At 48.5% G+C, this 21516-nt stretch overlaps 4 protein-coding genes across 4 annotated transcripts; 1 reads left to right on the forward strand and 3 right to left on the reverse strand.

The window, feature by feature from the left end:
- Positions 1 to 1053: 1053 nt before the first annotated feature.
- FSUBG_10090 (class I alpha-mannosidase) lies at positions 1054 to 2880 on the reverse strand (the record flags this gene model as incomplete). The annotated part of the gene is made up of 1 exon (XM_036674634.1): positions 1054 to 2880. One exon carries the CDS (start codon positions 2878 to 2880, stop codon positions 1054 to 1056), a length of 1827 nt encoding a protein of 608 aa, XP_036534446.1.
- A 2763-nt stretch (positions 2881 to 5643) lies between these two features.
- Positions 5644 to 7503, reverse strand: FSUBG_10091 (cell division cycle 20 cofactor-APC complex; the record flags this gene model as incomplete). Its single annotated transcript, XM_036674635.1, has 2 exons — positions 5644 to 5765; positions 5817 to 7503. The coding sequence occupies 2 exons, from the start codon at positions 7501 to 7503 to the stop codon at positions 5644 to 5646; spliced, it is 1809 nt and encodes a 602-aa protein (XP_036534447.1).
- An 876-nt stretch (positions 7504 to 8379) lies between these two features.
- FSUBG_10092 (ral2) lies at positions 8380 to 10755 on the forward strand (the record flags this gene model as incomplete). Its single annotated transcript, XM_036674636.1, has 3 exons — positions 8380 to 8800; positions 8849 to 9779; positions 9834 to 10755. The coding sequence occupies 3 exons, from the start codon at positions 8380 to 8382 to the stop codon at positions 10753 to 10755; spliced, it is 2274 nt and encodes a 757-aa protein (XP_036534448.1).
- Positions 10756 to 12263: 1508 nt separating this feature from the next.
- On the reverse strand, positions 12264 to 14893 carry FSUBG_10093 (zinc finger SFP1; the record flags this gene model as incomplete). Its single annotated transcript, XM_036674637.1, has 5 exons — positions 12264 to 12346; positions 12394 to 12451; positions 12512 to 12692; positions 12759 to 13757; positions 14100 to 14893. 5 exons carry the CDS (start codon positions 14891 to 14893, stop codon positions 12264 to 12266), a joined length of 2115 nt encoding a protein of 704 aa, XP_036534449.1.
- Positions 14894 to 21516: the final 6623 nt, after the last annotated feature.

The raw sequence follows: 21516 nt of genomic DNA on the forward strand, positions 1-21516 counted from the left end.
GGTGGGTTTGATCAGGATATTTGAGAAGAGTTGGCTCCTCGGTTGATGAGTCGCTGAGATGGCGTCGTCAAGCAGGTGTGCCCCAATGGCAGTTCTCTACACACGGATGACCTTGGCTCTAGCGAACGCAAGGTGCAGCTCGCGATAAGCAGCGCAAATCTGTTCTTCGAATAGACCTGAAAAGGGCCTATTGAGGAAGAGATGTTGTAGTGCGGATGTTGTCGCAGTGGTGATCGAGAAATGCGCTTGATGTAGATAGATGTAATTCGGCACTTAGCCACGACGATGCGATGCGCTTAGCTAAGGGAGGCTCTTAGACGATAAAAGAATTGTTTTCAACTCAATACGAAGCAAAGACGCTTCCGAAGAAATATCAGAAGAAACAAGAGACAAATCAATATCAATTAATTTACTGCGTCACACGGATGCAAAATACCGAAGAGGGTCTTGTGCCAGGTCGGGGTGTTGTGCGGCTTTGTGATGTGATGTGCAGTGGGGAGAGTTGGTAGGCTCTGGGAGATTTCTGTTTCATCAACTGCTAGCCGGGCTGACTCAGCACTCCAAAGCTACCTAGAGGCCACTGAGAGGCTCCGCTCACAGGGCTGATTGACAATGAATGTAACCTGCCTCACTGCGACCCATCTCTCTATTATTCTAACTGCTCAGATGATATCAAATTCGTAGGTAGGCCTTGGGGGAGAAGTTGATTGGAACACCTGGGATGTGAAAACAAACACTTAAGCTTACCTTAGGCTTGGCTACACTGAATCTGGCCTAAGATTTCTTTCGCTCGTGAATAATTTTTTTATGTCTCTTTCACTCCAACAACATCCCTCGGTGATCTTTGTTATTGAATGCAAACCGCACCGAGAGGTATCAGGAGTGCCATATAACATGCATCATTCACCCGGCTTTATATTCACTATTTTCTCCAGGCTTGGAAACATAAAGACTCCTTGTCACTTCCTTACTCAATCGGTCATTCATGTGTTTTTCATACTCATTTATGTGCTTATATGTATCTGATATTGTCACCCATCTTCAACAGAAACTTCATGCCACCAGCCGTCTCAGTGGGTGCGCCTCAGTATTGAATACATATTCGTCCAGACTGATCAGCTCCGGGTCGCTGAAAATGAGATAAAAGTATTTTAGAGTTTCACCCATCCAGAAAGACTCCATTGAGTCCACAGCGCGGGGTCTCTCCTCTGTAACAGTAACATCCCATACAGCTGTATTAGCCAGCTCTGTCTTGGTCACTTCTTCGATCGATTTGAACATAGTCCAGGCATGCTCGGTATACTCGTTCTCGCCGGTGACGCGATACATCATGAAAACACTCTCAATAGCCTCTGGACGCAGGATATATCGGCGGTCAGGAATATGAGTAAACCCACCGGGAAGATGCTCATCTTTGATAATAGCATCCGCCTGTGCGGTCTCGCCCTCCTTGATCTTTGCCTGTTTGAGGACACCTTCTTTCCACAGTTTTTCATCCCATGGGCAATGCTCCTTAGAGTCACAGGGAACCATGTAGAAGGTCTCAGGCATGATACCATGAGGAAATGCTTCATAGGTGTAGATGCAGCCATTGGTCAGTTTGACTGCAGCGTCGACGTCCTGCTGGCGGTTGAAGAGTCGCCCACCTAATGCCAGCATGCCTCCGAGGAAACAGACTAGATGCTGTCCCTGGCTCTCGAGTTCCAACTGTATCTTTCCACCTTTGTCTTTGGCATGAATTTGTCCCGATATAAGAATATCTTTGTTCTCAGGCGTCATCGGTCGAAACAAATTGTGTTCTAATGCTGCATCCACGGCCTTTTCATACATGGTTTGATAAACAGGCAGCTGTCCGCCTGTTAGTGCAGCCATCTTAGGCAAGTACTCGTACACGCTGTCAGCCATTGCACCGAGGGTGAAAACAGATCCTTGGTTAAAGATCTGGCTCTTTGCATCCACAATCAGAGGCCACTGTCCAGGGAGCATGGTCGAATCTTGCTGTGCCGCCAGGAGATCCATGATGGTCTGTGAGGCGTCAAACCACTTGGCATCTCCCGTGAGTTGCGAGAGGCGTGTAAGTTCGATACACAAGCTTCCAATCTCTGCAACGAGGACACCGGCGCCGGCAATCTGATTTTTGCCCTCCCCGGCAGCGTGAAAATTCCAACGCAAGACAGGCATGTGGTTGGGGGTGTCAAAAGCCTTGTAAATCATTTCACCAACCTGGACTGCCTTACGAAGCAAACGCATATCCTCGCTAAGCTCAAAGGCGGCGAGAAAGCCACCGAAATAACGGATAGTAGTCTCGAATATATTGACTTCTTTGAGATCCGTGGCTGTAAAGTCAATCTTGTCGACAGCATCCACGGCTTCGTAGAACTCTTGGTGCATATCCATGATCCAAAGGGTATCAAGGGAGTCAACGAGAGTAGCGGCCCAGCCGCCGAATGGATTTGCCTGGCCAGCCGAGACGGGACTGAGCTCGTCTGCCATCCAGGCATGCTTTCTGTAGGAATTCCAACATCTTGTGAAGGTCGCCTTGACAGCTTGTTGACGCTCGCGTCGCAGTTCAGCAGTACTAATGGAGAAATCAGGGAACGTGGCTTGGACCTTGGGATAGGTGACAGGAGGAGAAGTGGGCAGTGGTTGGAAGGCGGAGTGAGGATAGTTGACTTTGACGGTGTTCCAGTAGTAGTTGTCATCCTGGTCTTGCCTCCACAGCGAAGTCTTTACGGGCCAGCCGTGCTTCTGGTTGTGGTTGTAGGGGCCGTGTCCATATCGGGGTCCAACGTATTCAGGGGTCCGACCAGCCCAATAGCAGAAGAGGATCACTGTGAACAGCCCGCAAACTAAAACGAGACCTCGACTGCGGAGGAGCATGGTAAGAAATATGGGCCCGTACCGCGTAGAGCGTCGAAAGTAACAGAGAAAGAGGGTTTCGAGATGTTGCAAAGAGAGTTGTCTCTCGCCTCTTTCTTTAGGTTGGTGAGGTAAGGGAGAGAGGTAGAGATACCTAAGGGGAACTAATCTTATCCGAGGGGTCTTTGTCTTACCTTATCTTTGATTTGACACGCTGAGCTTGGTAATAAAACAGCTTGGCATTTGTACCATGCAATTTGCCCCGCCAAGCAATGGCGGTATGTATCTTATACCTTGATTTAGGTAGAGGGTACATTGCTTTTAGCTCGGCGGACTTCGACCAAATGTGAGCAACACTACCTACCAGTAGGAGCAGAACCAACACACAGTTAATGTGTATTTAAACACTGTATGTCACCACGCTGAAGCCTATCTAAATACAGTGTCGATTGTGGAAGCGCCAGATAAACAGCATCCACAAAATCAACTGAGAATGAAATAGGTTCAGCAAACTATGTGATACTCTTATTGAAATTCTCTCCACTACAAGATTGTGAAATACCTTTCTGAAGAGTGGGTTCTGTTGCTCTGCTCCTGCTGTGGTTAAAATGTAACTCTGCTGTTCCTGGCAGGACCTTTTGTCGGGTTTTTCTTCACATTTTTTCAAACTGAGACATGTTAAATTCTTTCTTCATCCGGTAGTTATTATTTCCTCTTACGACTTTTTTTCGATGGAACCAGAGGCATGTGCTAATCCTCGGCAGCGAGAATACGGAGCTTGACAGGCCTTGTTCGGGTAACACAATCCTTCGATCTGCATGACGCCCATCGGGGTATTCAAAGAAGAGCTTGACAGGGGGGTGGGCTACGTGAGCCGCAGTATAAGACCGTCCTGGTGGAGGAACTTGTGAACCCTTGGCCATCTGTCTTCCGGACCCCAAGGGTTAAGACCTGGATTGTAGAATCTTTTCATGCGCTATACGCGTTCAAGGCCTACAACGTCGAGGCATGAGCTGCACAGTAATGGTCCTAGGACTTGCCATTGATATATCATATGGTGACAAAGAAACTTGAGGGTAGTTGCCTTTCATTGTACACATATATTCTCCATCATTCTCTCGCACAGTATAACTGAGCTCTCATTACTCCGTACTTGACATTATGAAGCTGGAGATAATCCATGTCAACTGACATGGCCAAGTAACAGCGTCTAAGATGGCCTTGAGTTGCTGACTCCGTCATGCCATCTTGAGCTACCTATGTGTATATGCCGGACTTGGCTCCGTAGAAACCCTACCTATAGAGCAGTCCATTCCATATGCAGTCACTTGACTATGACTCAGAAGTTGTTCAAAGCCGATATGCTTCTTTAGTCTAACATTCAGGTAGATGTTCTTTCAGCACTTGATTCTTTCACTACTTGATTTGAGATCAGAAAATATCTATAGATTATTGCTTCTGCGTTTCTAAAATAACAAGAGTGTACGGTGATTCTTAGCTACTAACCTCCATCAGCTTGACTAATTTGTGACAATATAGGTAAACCTGTCCAGCCAGCTGTGCCTGCAAGTATGCGCTCGTAAAAAGGTACTAAGTAATAGAGTACCGATAGCGGTAAACTGGTAAATGCGTTGGTGCTTTTGCTCCTAAACGTGCCGCTTGGACCCTATTCGAGGGGACACGCTTGCCTGCCAATCCTTGTTTAACTTCCTCCATCTCACTATTTTAGGTAACGCATACTTGTTTAGACGAGCTACAGGCTACCGCATGGGCATGCCTGTATGAGCTACTATAGTCTATAGTACCCCTTAGGACAACTTCGACAAGCCATATGTGATGTGTGAAGCGTCTCACTATCTACAAATCTAGAGATAAAATAGAAGAGGTGCTTAGAAAGAAACAAATACGGGACTAAGATCTCCAGTGATACGACAGTTCTCAACGATTACCAGCATGATAGAGATTACACAATGATTCTCATGAGCAATAAGAAAGAAATCGCTCGCCTAATACCACGTATTCGGAAAGTTGCCACAACCATAATCTACCATTTTGCTGTCAGCCGGTGATTAGTGAGAACTTGGAAGAACTTGACGGCATATATAGTTCAGCTAAGTAAGAAGAAAGACTTTACAGGCGCTGTAACAAGAAATGCAACGAGGTCACTTGGTACTGGTTAGGACAACTGTATGAGAGGAGGACTGACTGGATCAGTGGTGACTTTTTCCTCACCTAGTAACTTGACGGGATTAGGGTTGAAGCCACTGGTAGGTGCCTTATGTATAGAACTCACATCAACATGGCCATAGGGGGTAACGAGGCTACAGTACAGGCTGGAGGGCATTTAATGTAAGACACTCAGCCATAGTGGGCGCCGAGGTACTCGGTATCACATAATCAAATTGGCCTAATAGTACATACAACGACAGTCAAAAGAGCTCTGACGTTCAACGAATTTAAATAATGCACATGGCATTTTAATTTCATTTTAATTCCGATTCCTATCCGATCTCCATGCATAAAACCAAATCCCAAACGCCCACAATTAATACAGAAAGTCAACCATCAAGGTGACTTCATACTCAGAAGTTCCAATAGCGTTGTGATGCAATGATGCGTCTATCGTAATTTCATGACCATTCCATTTCGTTCGTCTCTGCGTGGAGAAGCACTTTCATACCACGAGCAGAAGGGCAGGCGGACACCCCAACTCCGTGCTTCAAATACAGAGACCCAGATACTAGTGAAAGGTCATACCTACCGTGGTCCAGTGGATACTGGTGCTTATCGGATGGTCATCTGCTTGGCCATGGAGGCCTTGCTCGACGCGCCAGAAGCACCAATGCCAGCGGCGGCACCAGCCTTCTTCTCAAAGATCTTCCAGAACTTAAGACTCTCGTCGGCAGCTAGGGGTTTGTTAGCATACTGCTAGTGAACGTCTGAACGAGTGAACTTACCAGCTGTTGCAAGCATCTGGCCGTCAGGGCTCAGGCAGCTGTGGAGGACTCGGCTCTCGTGGGCGGGGATCTCAACGGTACGGACAAGCGTGGGGTAGCTCCAGATGCTGAGAGAGTTGTCAGGGAAACCGCTTGAGCTAACGATCTCGCGGTGGTGAGGGCTCCAGCGGAGAGAAGTAACCTGAGAACCAGTGTCGATGCTGTTGACGCGAGCACCCGAGGTGGAATTCCAGAAGTGAATGTGACGGTCGTAAGAGCCGCCACCAGTAGCAAGGAGGTTCATGTTCCAAGGGCACCAAGAGAGGGCCTTGACAGCAGCCTTGTGGTTGGTCTTGGTGAACTTAGGAACGGACAGAGATCGGGCATCCCAGATGGAGACGAGGTTGTCGTTGCCGCCAGTAGCGAGCTGTGCGCCATCAGAGCGCCACTCAAGGCCACAAACCTCGGATGTATGGGAGACGAGCTCAGCAACCTTGTGCTCGGCAATGCGAACGTCGTGGTTGTAGACAAGACCGCTACGAGCACCAGTAGAGAGAAGGTGCTTGTTCCACCCCATGACACCAACACGTGTATCATGGCCGAACATGCTTCGGATCTTCTGGCCCTCTGCAACGTCCCAGATTTGGACCTCGCCAGTTCCCATACCAACACTGACATAGGCGCCATCACCAGACCACTTGACGCTGCTGACATATGTGTCAGGAGTGGTCTCGAGGAGACAGCTAACACTACCTTCATCGGCTGACCAGACGTAGACATTGCGCTCAAGACCGATAGCAACCTGGTTACCAGAGCTCCAGTCGAGAAGGTTGAGGTAGTAGTCGTCAACGAGGCCAGGGGCATCAAGGACACGCTCAGGGGCAGTAGCAATGCGGCGGCGGAGCTGAGCAGAGCTGGAAGTCGTAGACTTGAGGGGGCGGTTGTACTGTTGTCGCAGGTCAATCGGCTTAGAAGACTCGGGGGCAGCAGGCTTGAACTCGAGGATGCGAGTGTTCAGGCTGACACCACAAGCGTTGGCAAGAGAATCTTGGTAAGCCACAGTGTTGGGGGAGGGGCGAGAATAGTTGTCGGGCTCATCATCGTTGATGTTGAGGCTCTCAAGAGCAGCCAGGGCTTCATCAGCAGCAGTAGATAGAACAGTAGAGCTCTCAGAGCTGCTGCTCTTGGGGCGTTGCCTATCGGCGAGATCGAGCTTGCCAGAACCAGCGTTGGAAATGGCAGAGCTTGCGCCACGGTTGGGGATAAATCGGTCGCCACCGTAGTTCAAAGTAGTCTTGGTAGTCTTGGAGCGGAGGCTCTTCTTGGACTTTGTGCTTGAAGGGGTCTTGGTGGTGTTGCCAGTGCCAGTGAGGGTAAAATCAGAGACGCCAAGCTCAAGAGCCTTGCGGGGAGTCTGAACACCCCGGGCGATGTTGGACTTGGGAGAGTCACGGTGGGAGGACTTTGTAGTAGATCGAGCAAGGTGAGACATGAGGTTGCCGCCATATGTAGAGCGTCCGGATGGTCTGAACTCGTTGCTGGACTGTCTTTCGGGGGTAAATGGGGAAGAGTTCAGGTTGACGGGGACGTTCGTGGTGGATGGTTGTTGGCGGGGAGAGGGAGTCAAAGGCATGCGCCCACCAGCGGTACGGGCCGAGAAAAGTCCCTTATGGGACTTGACAGGCGTCGACAATGCTACAGAAGCCATTATGATTTTTCTTTTGTGATATGATGCCCTGTGTATCAAACAAGGTAGAGATGGTCGAAGAGCGTGTAAGTGGAGCTCTAGACGAGTGACCAAAGCTGGATAGTATATCGAGCCTTGATGCTATCGAATGAGGTCCAACGAGAGGCTCCTAGTAATTAGTATACCTGTACTGAGATCAATGATCGATAAAATCGAGGCTGCCTTCACAAAGATATAACGAAGTTGGGGGGGCGATCAAATAGCCTTGGCGATAGGATCTAGCAAGCTTTGAAATATCGTGTAAGTAGCGTGGGAATAGAGGATTGCAGAATAGCACGAGGCTGTAGCGAAGAATTAAAGTGATTGAGGAGGGGAGCGAGTTGTAGATGGTGATCATGAGGAGAGAATCATTCACCAGCTGGAGTTCATGACGGTTACCTTTTATTTACTTATGCCCCTCTGAGCTTCTGGCCGGGCAACCACTAAACCTGTTGTCGGACCTGAGGTGCTCCCGTTCCGCGACCCTGCCAACGTAGACGAGCCAATAAAACTACGAGAAACTAGCGCCTCATCAGCCTCATCCTTGCCTGGCGCCATGACCAAATTTCTCTTACAGTAGACGCGGCTCCAAAAGGGCAGGGGGACCTTTTCTCTATGTCTGTTGCATCACCGGCCGCATTTAACACCATCCACTCTCACATCCACTTTCTTCACCGACCCGACGGACGGCTCAATCACACGAGGACGTGACTTTGCTCATTGTACTCGCTTCGCTTCTTGTGCTCATCTCAGCCTTCGTCCCTCTTTTTCTCCGACCACCCAGTTTCAACGGCAGCACAACGTTGTGAAATGTGCAGCCAACGCCACTGATCGCTCGTCGAATTTACAATTTAAGCCATGGCTCAACCTTCAACCCCCGGACAATCTATCTTTGGCGGGCCTACCCCTGTCGTCGGAACAACGCAGGCCTTGGGCGCCGTCAACCAGACTTCGTCGACCTCGAATTCGCTGCAACCGACGCCGACGCCGCCTTCGGCCACTTCGTCGTCTAACAATACCTACATCATGCCAAATTCCCCTGCAAAGGGTCGCAGCGTCGCCGATGGATACCGACCCAAAGTCACCCGCACGCTAGGCCAGAGACCCGCTTGTCTAGTAAATGCTTCAGTGACGTATTGTGGGAATAATCAAATATATGCTTTTGGAGGGTTCGACCAATATACCGATGAGGTTTATAATCACGTGCTGAGGCTGGACCTCGTCAGCCATCAATGGAGTCTTGTCGACAACTATGGTGATATTCCAGGAGTTCGGATGGGTGAGCTACGTAGAAAACCACCGTGTTATAGATGCTAATATTGTCCAGGACACACTGCGACCCTGTATCAGGGAAACAAACTCTTAGTCTTTGGCGGCGAGAACGAACATCGAACATATCTCTCGGACCTTATTGTCTTTGACCTCAAGACTGCCCACTGGACCCAGCCACAAGTCTCAGGCCCGATCCCGAAAGGTAGAGCGAGACATGCTGCTGTCCTACATGAGGACAAGCTCTTCATCATTGGTGGCATAACTGGCCAGAACAACTATGTGTTGGATGACATTTGTTACCTCGATTTGAAGACTTTTACCTGGTCCAAGTCTTGGCGTTTTGTTGGTCGTTTCGACCACTCAGCTTATATCTGGGGCGACCGAGTCTGGGTATTCGGAGGTCTGAGTGAGGACATGGACAAGATCAGCGATCTGTGGTGGTTAGATCTGAAAGGAAACCCGCAATTTGATTCTCGACCCCAAATAGGCATCTTCGATCGAGGTTCTCTATCCACTCGAGCTAGTAGCTCTCCCCGACCTCCATACACCATGGCCCAGGCTCCTGTCGTAGGGGCTTCGGGCTACGCCGCCAACTCTCGCACAGCCCAGGTCAACCCTCCTTCAATTCAAATGAAGACATACGCGCCTGTGGCCCCGGGGTCTATATCTGCTCTCAAATTCATGTCTGGTCCCTCGATTCCCTCTCAAGGCTCGGGTCTTCACTTTCATGCCTACTCGTCGGGTACTCTTCTAGATTTTGTCACACCTGCGGCAACTCTCACATCGAGAGAATGTTCTTTGTCAGCCCTAGATCTTGGCACGCTTCGCTGGACGAAGCTTGCTGGAGGGAGGGAGATCTTCAAAGCGGGTTACAGGTGGCATTACTGCTGTATGAATGAGGATGGCACCAAATCCTGGTTATTAGGGTGTCCAACTGATCCTGCTCCGGGTGACATAGGGCCCAACGGCTACGAAGAATATCTTAGGTAAGGCCGGTCCTATCTCGAAATCTGATAACTATGGCTGACATGATTTGACAGCGATATTATGGAAATTGACCTGCGACGATACGGCTTTCTGGGCGATAATTTGACACCAGAACCAAGGGTAGAGTCAAGGCCATCTGCTATGACAAGAGCCGTGGATCAACCTTCTAAAGGACTAGGTTCAGATCTAGCGAAGCTCTTCAACCAACCACCCGAGACAGGCAGCGGAACTGATTTTGTTGTTACTGCATTGGCTGGCGATTACGATGACGATGAGGCTCTGAGCTCCGGTCTGATTCGAAATGATGAGACAACACCGCGAAACGAGGGCTGGCTCTCAGCAGACGCGCCGACCTCACAGCCTATTCATGTTCACAAGCTCATTCTCCAAGCGCGTTGGCCACACTTTGCGCGTCTTTACAACGCCCAGATGGCTGAGTTTCACACCAAAAAGATGCACATCCCCGAGCCTTACAGTGTAGTCAAGGCCTTCCTCTACTATCTATACACAGACAGCATCCGCGGTACCTCGGACAACGATAGTGACGCAACCACAGCGCTCTCTGATGTGGCAGGCCTACTAGTAATGTCCAATATCTACAATATCCCTCATCTGCGCCTGCTCTGTGTCAATAGACTTGCCAAAGAACTCGATGTCGACCATGCTTGTATCATATGGTACTGTGCAGGGCTCGCTAACGAAGAGTGGTTGCGCAAACGTGCCGCAGGATTCTGTATGACCCACTGGGGCCGTATCGTCCGGACCCAGGGCTTCCTTCGTTTACCGCGCACTGCACTCGTCGAGCTTTCACAAGAAATCGACATGGAAGGACGAATCATCGGCGGAGAAGAACTCGAATGGGGTGGCATGAACGATAACATGGGACACGATGCTCGTAAGGGGAGCATAAGCAGTAACCAAACCCATATGATCGAGTCTGAAGCCGATGACGACGATGGCATGGAAATGACCTAAAATATTGACATGTACAATTGCTGTTGTCTCGATGGCTAGTCCAAGGATTCTAATCCTGTATCCTATGAATCTCAGCGACTTCTTCATACTCGCAAAATCGCTCATTTGCTCGATGCTATTAAAGCACCTGCCGAAATAGGCACCCTCTTTCTGGTCCTGCTTTATATATTAAGTTCACCTCGCTTTTCTCCTTCACATTGGGCTGCAGGATGGCCGGTAAGAAGCATAGCGACACTTCGGGAAATGTTCCGCGGGTAGAGGGCCGCCTATTGTGCATCTGCATCGTCCAATGCCTATATTATAGAGTTCCTGTCCATTGGGGTGTAAACAACTGTTGCTTCCTGTTCTTTGTTCAAGTTGGCTTCTTATGCATTGCGAGGCGTTCTATATCTGCACAGCGAACTAGTTATAAGCTATGGTCTTGTAAGATCAGATAGACATGTCAAATACACGATACCCCTTATACCTGTTTACTCTATCTGATCTCGACTCATAAATTTGGCTCCCCAGCCCGTGCAACCTCTTCCAGAAATCTAGAGCGTGGCAACCCTTCGGTGTTCACTCAGTATGTCTAACGGGCTGTCCTGGCTGGTAGTTCTTATTTCAATATGGGCCGTGATGCTGATGTTGGTGCAGAGAACCACTTGTCTGATCACAGCACTATTGCAGCAAAGAGTAATTAGAATCATCGATTAGCACCATTAGGAAGCCATTGATTTGTTTCACTCAGTCAGTGCTTGGTAACATCTTAATCTTTGGTGATGGAATCTCAAAAACAATACTATTCACTTCGAGGGCAGGCGACGCTGTCCAGTCTATAACCTCGCTTTTCATTGTTCGGCCGACTCCAGCCATCCTCGCTTTTAATATAATGTCAGCCAAGGTGATGGCAATTGCTTTACCAACAATAGTCAATACTGAACAACAGTAGTAGTCAAAAACAAGTGTGATCATGCATCGCCCTCTCAAACAAAACAAAAGGGAAGACCGCCCGAATTTCCAGGGCACCATGCAAATGCCATCTTTCCCAACCTAACATCTAAGGACCCCTTAACAACTTTTAATAATCATACCGTGAAGCAGAAAAAAAGAAAGAAAAAAAAGAAAAAGTAACCCATTTCCATGTGCCAGGCCAGCCAGCATATCGTCTGACTCGACTTAGATATCGAGTATCAATAGATCCAGCTAACGCGTACCCAACCACGAGAATTTCCAACACATGGCATGTCCATCTTATGTGATATAACAGTTGCAGAAACTGAGCTCAAACACTAGACTTTTGACAGCAAATGGATAGCGGAGATAGAAAGTGGTGTGCCTTTCCCCCTGTGGTAGAGTTGGGCCGTCAAATTACGGATCGTTAACGCTGAGGTAAGATGTTGAAATATCCGGGCACAAAACAGAATGCAATGCCGGGAAGGGGGTATTGGCGATAAGGAGATACTGATAGTGCATATCAACGCGATATGCCAGAAAATGTCGAGAGTCTGTACCAGCACGCGCTAGATTCATCTGAAATCCAAGGCGTCACTCGAAAATGTAGTGGTTTCACTTCCTTCAGCGCTCTCAATCAAAGTATTGGCATCGTGCTCTACTATTGCATCATTTGATCTTCTCCTATTCCTGGCAAGTTCATACCTGCTGCAAGAGCCTGAAGCTTGAAGTCAGGATTGCAGGGAAGCGAATGAGCCTTGTGCTGTCGGAGGATATTAGTATGTAATGGACTTTGAAGCTAGAATTTCGTGAACAAACTTACGTATTTCAGACCATTCAAGTTTTTATATCGTTTGCCGCATGTTTCACAGCTAAAAGGCTTCTCCTTCTCCATTCCCAATGTTCCGGGGTAAGGGGCACTAGTCTCTGGGTTGACGATAGAAAAGGTACCGTCTCCATTCTCGTGAAGTTGTTGCGTTTGGTGGCCGTGAGTTTTGTGGTATCTGGAAACAAGTTAGCGAGCAAGTTCAGGATCGAGACACAGTCGAATGCCATGAGTCAGAACTTACTTCAGACCGTTCTGGTTTTTGTACGCTTTTTCGCAGCCAATAACTGGACATTTGAACGGCTTGTGCTCTTCAGGCATCATCATGCTCTGTAAACGCTGCATAAGAATCTTATTGGCCTGTGGATCGTTCAACTGGGCTTGGTTAATGCCCAACTGTTGCAATTGTGCCTGAATGGAACGGTTGGCAGCAGGGAAAGCACCAGTGGAGCTGAAAAGGTGTTTCCCAGGATCATTTATGCAGAAATTCGAATCGCTGTTGTTCTGGTTTCCGCCGAAACTCATATCGCCAATGTCGTTCGTGTTGCCACCCATAGGCATACCTGGTAGGTCTTCCTCCATATCGACTTGCTGGGCATGTGGTACCTGTCCTTGGGTCGTAAGAGTAGGTGTGTTGACGGAAGAGACTGTGGGGTTGTTCTGCAGGCCGAAGCTGGCGGCAGCGGGAGTGGGAGGCTGAGAGGTCCGTAGGCCCTGTGTAAGGCCAGAGGTGTTCATGTTCAGCTCGGGTCTCTGCTGCTGACCAAAAAGTTGTCTCGTTTGGGACATTCGCTGGCTATCGTCCATCTCCATCGTGCCAACAGCATCGTCCATTTCCATATCTGCAACCGCATCCATCTCATCATTCAGGTTTGTTGCAATTGCAGAGCCTCCATGCGCATCATGAGGCGTCTGTTGGCCGCGGTTATGTTGTCCAAGTTGGTTCGTTGCAAGGGAACTGCCGCCTGGGGCTGCCGAACCAGCTCGAGACATCGACATCCGAGGTGCGTTGGGCAGCCCCAACTGAGAAAATTGAGAGAAGGCATTGTTTCGGGCTGTATTCGGGCTAGGTTGCGTGTGGGCTTCCTCGTAATGTTGCAGCAAGTCGTGAAGATTCGGCAGAATCTTGCCACAGCAGGTGAAATCTCGCATGAAGTTGGCCTCCAACTTGGGGAGATAGGAAGATGAGTGAAAGGAAGGAGACTGGTGAGTTCCGAAAGGCGACGTCCCTGCCATCATAATACTAGAGACCACGATGTTAGTAAACTGTAACCTCAAGTGCGATGAAGCATCGGGCATGATCGATTTCTGACGCAAGTGGGCTGTCGCAGGGCAAGAATGGGGCCCGAAGCTTAGAAGCGGCATCCCACAATACATGATCAGTCGTCTTCGCAAGCGATGATAGTCGTAGACAAGCCGATGCTCCGTGCTATAACCCATTTCGCTTTGTTCAAGCGGAACAGGGTTGAGCTCAAAGCAAGCAAAAAGAAGCCTGGTCGTGAAGGAGGAGTGACCGCTCGGCCAGGGAGCCAAAGCGAGGGCAATGTTTCAAGAACAGATCAAAGTATGCAGCAAGGTAACTTACTCATCTCTAACAAAACTACCAAAAGACATGCCTCCCCAGCTCATGCCACCTCCCATGAGGCTGCCGGCAAGAGACTCTCTTCTATTGCGGTTCGCATTATCACCACGGTTGGGATTGTTCATCGATATGGGCTTAGGGCCAGCGCTGACAAATGAGTCCCGGCGGCCCATAGAAGGGTCGAGGGATGGCCCGGTAGTCATTGTGATTTCGGTGTCTTCAGTAAGTGTGTGATCGAATGACTGAAGGGCAATGTCGCGATTGCTGATGTGAAGGTTGGTATCAACGATTTGGAACTCTTCGGTGAGGTCGAAGGAAGTGTTGGTGGGAATACAAGGATCAAAGTCGCCGATGGAGAGTTGGGGGGCAGCAGCTTTAGCGGTAGTAATAGTACTCGACAGCACCGAGGCAGCGGCTGGAACAACGGATTTAGAAGCAAAGTTAGCGTGAGCGCCAGGCAGACAATGGCCCGTGGTAGGGGTCTCGGGCTGGGGCGACGGCGACTGCGACTGCGTCAGCGAGCTTGAGCCCGAGTTGATGAGCGACCCTGGAGAGTCAGGGTTATCAGCAACGGCGGCGGCGAAGTGGGCATGGGTGCTCGAGTCACAGGCACGGTCGTTACTGTTGGCATTGGCGGTGGCGGCGGAGTCTGTGGCCGAGGGGGCGAGACCTGATGAGCGAATGGCGTTTGTAGGATCCCGCATCCTGGTACTCTTGGTGGAGGTAGATGCACGCGGCTCCTGGGTTCCCACAGTGTCGCCTGGCTTCTGGAATAAGCTGCCGAACAACTTCCCCATGTCGAATGAAATATGAAGGGTAAATCTGGTGATATAAAGGTGCTGTAATGTTTCTGAAGATGAAGGTGGGAAGAAGTGTAAAGGTAGTATCGACAAAGAAATAGGAGTATCCTGAGGTCGAGATAGCGAGGCAGCCTGAAAAGGCTCTAGCTTGCCAAGTAAGCTGGGAGAAGACAACAGCAGGAGGTACCTTGGGTTGGTGTCATCCACCTGCCAATACCAAAAAAAAGTACCTGAGGTGAGCACGAGATGGCAGGAGAGATCCAGGTACCGATGTCCAATCACACCAGGTCAGGTCAGGAAAGGTGCTATTCCCAAGTGTTTCTGTGTTGTGGACGGTTTCGTCCAAGACGGGATGGGTTAGAATGGGCTTGGCGTGATGCTGTCCAGGGATCCCAGTCGCTCACTAACCGCTGTATGTATGGTTCTAGTGCGTGCTGTTCTGGGTTCTTTGGTGGATTGTGATAAATCGACCACCAAGCTTGTTTAATGAGGGGCAGGATATGTACTTCTAGTACTCCAAATAAGTGAGAAGGTTTATAGTGATCCAAGGGCAGGCAATTTGGCTTTCAGAATGTCTCTCCTCTCCACTCGCAAGTATGTGAAGTAGAAGTGCCCGTCTGCGACCCGAGCGCTGGATGAGTGAGTCTTTGGTAGACTTTTAGCGGTCAACCCAGGTAACCTATCCTATGCGAGGACTCCCACGTAGCCGCGCATCGATGGCTACTCTCTTGTGAGGCTGTTGGGTACTAGGCAGCTTTGCTAAGTGTGGTGATATATACCGCGAACGAGGTTCTCAAATGGAAGTCAAATTCTACTTGGGGAAACCTTATTGTTGACTCAGGCCGTGTCGCTGCGACCTATTCGCTGATGAAGAGGTGTTGGAGGTATAAATCGATGACAACTTAATGACGTGCAAATTGCTGGTAAAAGTAATTACTGGTGATGCAGTTGCTTTGGGGAGAGGTCGAAAAGGTAATCTGACAAGCAGTGCCAGTGAAAGCAGTACTGTAAAATGATCGGTTTGAAGTGTTGAGGTAGACGGGTGGACGGGTGGGCGATGTATCGATGATGTAAAGGATATCAACATGAACCCAGCCTGGCGATGAAATTGAGTATGAAAGAAAATCAACGGTATATTTAGAGATATGAAAGGTGAACAGTGGTTAGTCCCAAGAAGTCAGAACAAGGTGTCTCGTCGATTGGATGCTCTAAAATATATCATCACATCGTTACATAGGTTGGTACTCAAGATTCGAGAGAGATATGACGAAGATACGACAGGGCAGCTCTCAGATGCCCACACAACCATCAAGCCTCTAGTAAAAGTGTCTTGCGCAACCTTTCTCCTAGTACAGATAAGAGATGGTCAACAAGGGATTGTCGCCAATTCCTTGGTTAACTTTCCCCAGCAGACGCTTAGTTTCCAGGCTTGTAGTTGAATACTGATCCATACCGCATGAGGATGTACTTAACCCATGCACATCTTAACTGATCAACCCATTGATATGTGACATTTTATTTCTTCCTGTTCTCGATCATCTTGACGCTTTTTTGAGCTTATAAAGTTCTTGCGGCAACAAGGGCGGAAGCGTGATCAGTCCCTTAGAGTTAAATAAAGGTAAAATAGCAAGTGATGATGCAAGGTTCATGGTATTGAATCGCAAAACGAAACATGACAGCCAATCAGTGGCATCAAGGATCAGGGGTTTGCGAAGGGCGGAGGGGGAATTACCGAGAATGAGCAAAAAGGCATCAGCTAGTGTGGGGGGCAGGTTGGAGTCCTGGACATAAGGTACTGGTGCCAGAGCAGCAAGCCCTGGCACCAGGTTGTGATACAGACAGTTAGTTGAGGCCAACACACACGGCAGATACTACATCCAACGCGGTGTTCTTCAAACCCCTTTATCCAGCCTGACTACGGAGTAGAATAATGTAGTGAGTATAGCTGGTTGAATAAAGCTATCCATCTTTCACCACATCATGGAGCCGAGTTACACGACAACATCTTGTATACCATCGAGTTGCCAAGTCGAGGCTCAACAAATGGTACACATGGGCCACTAGTCTCTTGACCCACGAGTCCAAGCTATAGCTGGCCCTACCATTGCGACGCTGCTCAACACTACATATTCGGGCCTCAAGGCGCTAATGTGTATGAACCTGTTCGAGGACTAGATCCCATCTTACGAGTTGCATGAGATTCATGTGGAAGCTGCGGCAATCGCGTCGTCTATACACCGCAGGTCTTCCCAAGATCTTCAAGAAAAGCATGTCCTAGCCCAGAATAGCAAGAATCCAGTCCCAACTACGAGCTGATGGGTCGTGGTCGAAGTTGGTGTGCATCTCACAGAGAAGTGGATATGGCTGATGATCAAGTCAATTCTCGCGTCAATTAAAGATGCGGAAGACAAGAGGAAAACGGTTCCCACTCATCCAGCCACAAAACGTGGCATCTTAGTGTCCTCCCATGGATTATTACTGGTCTCAAATGCCGACAAAGACCTTGGTCTGTTAAGTTAAGTACTTGGACACTCAATCAATAGGTGAGCCAGACTTCTGGTGGAGTTGGCTAGCTACTAAGTTGGTTAGATCCACTCGTATTTTGCCAAGACATAGTGAACTACTGTACGGATACTCCATACGCATTTGCTAATAAGGCAGTTTCAGTGTCGTATCAAACTCTAGCAAAACTATCGTGCTAGCTACACTACGAGGTCGAGAGATTGCTATTGCATCGTGGACCATCAGGAAAACGATTTCCATGTTCAATGATCAGCATCTGCAAACGCACAACCAGTGACATCTAGTCTAGACCTGGTTTAGTATCACCCCCCCCAAGACTGCAAGGCTGAACTATGAGACATGCAGACATGGAATTAACAACGGACCAATACCTCCTGGTTTGAGCCATATCCGTCCGCCAGCGTCTCTCACAGGATTGGAAATTTCAGACAGGAATAGAAGCCTACCGGAAGAAGGGCTTCGTGTCTGTAGAGCAATGGCAAACGGGCATTGAGACCACAAACGATCCTGATCTTGTCTGAGAGTTGGAATCTGAGACTTGTACTGTTGCTGTGAGAGGGGCTAGCAGGGCTGTCAACCGTCGTCAAGTTTACGTCCATCCCAAGGACCAAGACAATAGCTTGTACATCACATCAAGCACTACAAGGCTAACAGGGAAAACGGCATCGACATAAGAGCATGCCCTTTCCGTTGGCTGAGAAGTGATCGCAAAGTTCCCTGCCTATGCGCCTATGTCGCATTGTCCCGGGTTAACGGACAATTGTCTTGAGTCAGGTAAGAAGATCGTGATCAGAAGATGATGGAGAAGAACTGCCGTCCGGGATAGAAACGGGAACCTCACAAACAAATCGCGTCGGTGGGTTCAACTCGCGTATCCATAATTGAGAAACTCCTCTCATTGAATGTCGAGTTGTATATCCACAGATGATCAGCCTTAAAGAACCGGCCGCTAAACAAACACTTCCAGCCTCCTCGAGATAAAGGTGCCGTACTTGGGAAGCTACCTCATAGAAGGTTGCAATCTATGGCTAGATGCCGTCGCCGGAACCACCCCGGAGGTGAACTGTTCGATCAAGGCAGTGAGATAGTCATTAGTGACATCTAGCTAGTCGCTCGTTGGCTGATAATCTGATGGTTTCCCTTGGGGCCATTTAACAACTCCAAAAATCAATCACCACCTTTCGACTAGTGTAAAGTACATATTTACCTGATCGATGGGTGCAATTGGCTTTTGGAGGGAATATTATTCCTGTTTAGGGTTGTGGTTTCACGACTCGAGTCGACCTGGACCGTGCAGAGTCTTTACGTCAGAGCATTCATGGGGGTCAAGGGGGATGCAAGTAAACTTGGGACCCTTGATTCAGATGATGAAAAGACTTAGATAAGCTTAGTGTATCTTACTGAGACTTTAGACCAATTTATATTGACACCTTGATTTAACGCCAGAAGTTTTCTTGTTCCTCGAGGGTGCATTAGGCCAAACTCTGATATCCCGGCCGAGATGTTGATGTAGATGTAGCGCAACGCTCTGATGCAACGTCAACGATCTAATTTCCGTTTACGCAAGTAATCACTGCACGTCTTTATGCATCATGTCAAAGCTCATGACTCTATGTCTGAGCTTGGACCGTAACTGTAACGCCAACAACGTGGCATCAATGTGCTGTGTGGGTGCTTGGTGACCTTCTGACAGCTGGAGGTCAATGCCAACGCCAATGCTCTCAGGTACAGACAGGCCAAGCCAATGCCAGATAGTCCCAATTGAGTGGTAAGCGCGAGTCGAAAATGAGATCTCGTTACATTGTCATGAATGAATGTGCGTTCCGGCAATGTCTTGAGGTGGGGATGTGATAGATCCTAAACTGGCTCCAATGCCAATGTGACAACGGTATTCACAACTAGGTACCTAGTACCTAGTACCTAGGATCCAGGGTCGGCAGATAGAGACGACGACGATTGCGCCTTCCCTCATGGGAACATTTGAATCATGGGCATCACTGCTGCCTGTCTCAATCTCAGATTAAGCCCAGGAACGCTATCACATGAAGACGGCCCATTCCATCTCAACGCTTGACCGAAGTTACCTTCAACATGGGCCATTAATCGATCTGTGAGCTCTAGCCTTGACTACCTACCTACATACGAATTACTTGACTGGAACTTTCCGCCGCCACAGAAACTTTCCGTGGAAGCATCGCAGAATATAGAATCCAAGGTACAGACAAGCAATGTACCTTGACGGAAGTTCCGTTGCTCAACAATGTACCGACATTTTGAATAATAGGAATTTCCATGTGCGCACTTGATCCAAGCCAATGAGAATCTGCGTATTGTCGGATATCAATCCAGCATTGGCCTGGTCCGGGAAACTGGTGCCGCTGTCAACCTTCAATGCTGTCAAGTCCCGGCCGATCGTCCCCAAGTTGGCGACAAAATGCAACCAGGGTCTACCCAAGCAGGTGGCTGGTGATTCTTGTCTTATTACAATGGCACAAAGCTAGATGTATCTGGATGACGCCGATTCCCCAGCTGTTCGAGTGGTACAGTTGTATCTTGATCACCTTTCAAGGAACGACGTCTGCGAGGTCTCAACCTTGATTCAACCACAGCTGAAATTGGCTCTGAGCGGAAACACTTGTTCTAGATCAGCGGCGTCTACCGAGCTTCGAGTCAGAACATTGTTGACTACCTACCAAACTAAGTCACAAGTTCACATCCAAGCACTCAGCAAGACCGCCATATTTGGCTTTCTTTCCGACGAACTAATAAAGGCTATCTTCGGCTCCTCTACAGTCAATACTCCGTCCTATGGCCGCCAAATAGACGACAGTTCATTCGTTGAGCCGCTTAACCCAAGCCCACATGGGTGCAAAACGGGATGTCTGGGCGGGTATTGGGTTCACTTGAGAATATCCCCGAGATCTCGTCGTGGGTTTTCAGCCGCGACTTATTTCACAAGTTAGTGAACTTGTGTGAGCCCTGCCGCCGCAACACCGATCTATTATCATCTCTTCCGCCGAGACCAGTGACCCGTCCGGCCGAAGGTTGAAGGAGGCTAGCTCCTTTCGCACTGCCATTGGGTCAATCGCCTAACTTCCATTCCACACAGAAGTCTCAATGTCAGCGGTATCGTAATCATCTTCGTTCTGATTCCTCGACATGTGAGACACCACACAACGCCGTTGCTTTTCATGTGGATTGAGCTATTAAACATGGCTAACAGGTCCTGACTAAAAAGGTGCTGGACTTGGCTTCCATGCAATAATGCCTAGATGCTTTCATTGACTTAAAAGGTTTAGCTTTACTCCGTCTACCCTTCAGTTGCACTTCAGCAACACCGTTGAAAACACTGATCGTGTGATCCAAATATCGGCACCGCTTGCGGATGGAAGCCTTGGATGCAACGAAAGAACAATGCGGTTCGATAGTGCCAAGTGTCATGGGGGAAGGGAGTTGAGCATCAACTTGCAGACCAAGCCGTTCTTGTAGTTGTGAGTGACGGAAGTCAATCCACAGATCAGCATTCGAGCTCCAGTTCGCTTCTAGATACCACGGCAAATCAGGATCGGACAGCAACGACTCAGTTGAACTGCTTGCAGGCCATACTTGAACAACCATCTCTTGATGTTTTGCGTGGACTGTTTCTTCATCATTGTATTCCCCAATCTTGCAATTGTTTATTCTGCAATGTTGCATTGTGAATAGTCTTGATGTAGGTGATGAGGCTTTCAGCAACTTCGGATTCAATGCACATCCCCAAGATACTGCTTAACTGACTATAGTTCGGGTGATTGCTTCCAGGTGTAACCGACGTCATAACCAGTTATTGCTCCATGTATGATTTTCCGAGGGTTGAATATGGAGACGGTGCAAACCGATAATCCTTTTAGTCACGAGGAGGCAGCTTTGGCGTACTGCACTACAAAAAGACCCACTTTTAACCGGTATATTAAGGCTACCTAGAATTAGGGAATTATTAAAAGCAATTTTAGCTATATATTTTTATTATTTTAATAGTATAATCCTCTGTTTATATTAATAGTATTTTAAGTATTAATTATCTATATTATTTCTTAACTTATATTTTTTATACTATA

The sequence above is a fragment of the Fusarium subglutinans genome (genome assembly GCF_013396075.1).
Source record: "Fusarium subglutinans strain NRRL 66333 chromosome Unknown NRRL66333_c0000167, whole genome shotgun sequence".
Classification (NCBI taxonomy): Eukaryota; Fungi; Ascomycota; class Sordariomycetes; order Hypocreales; family Nectriaceae; genus Fusarium; species Fusarium subglutinans.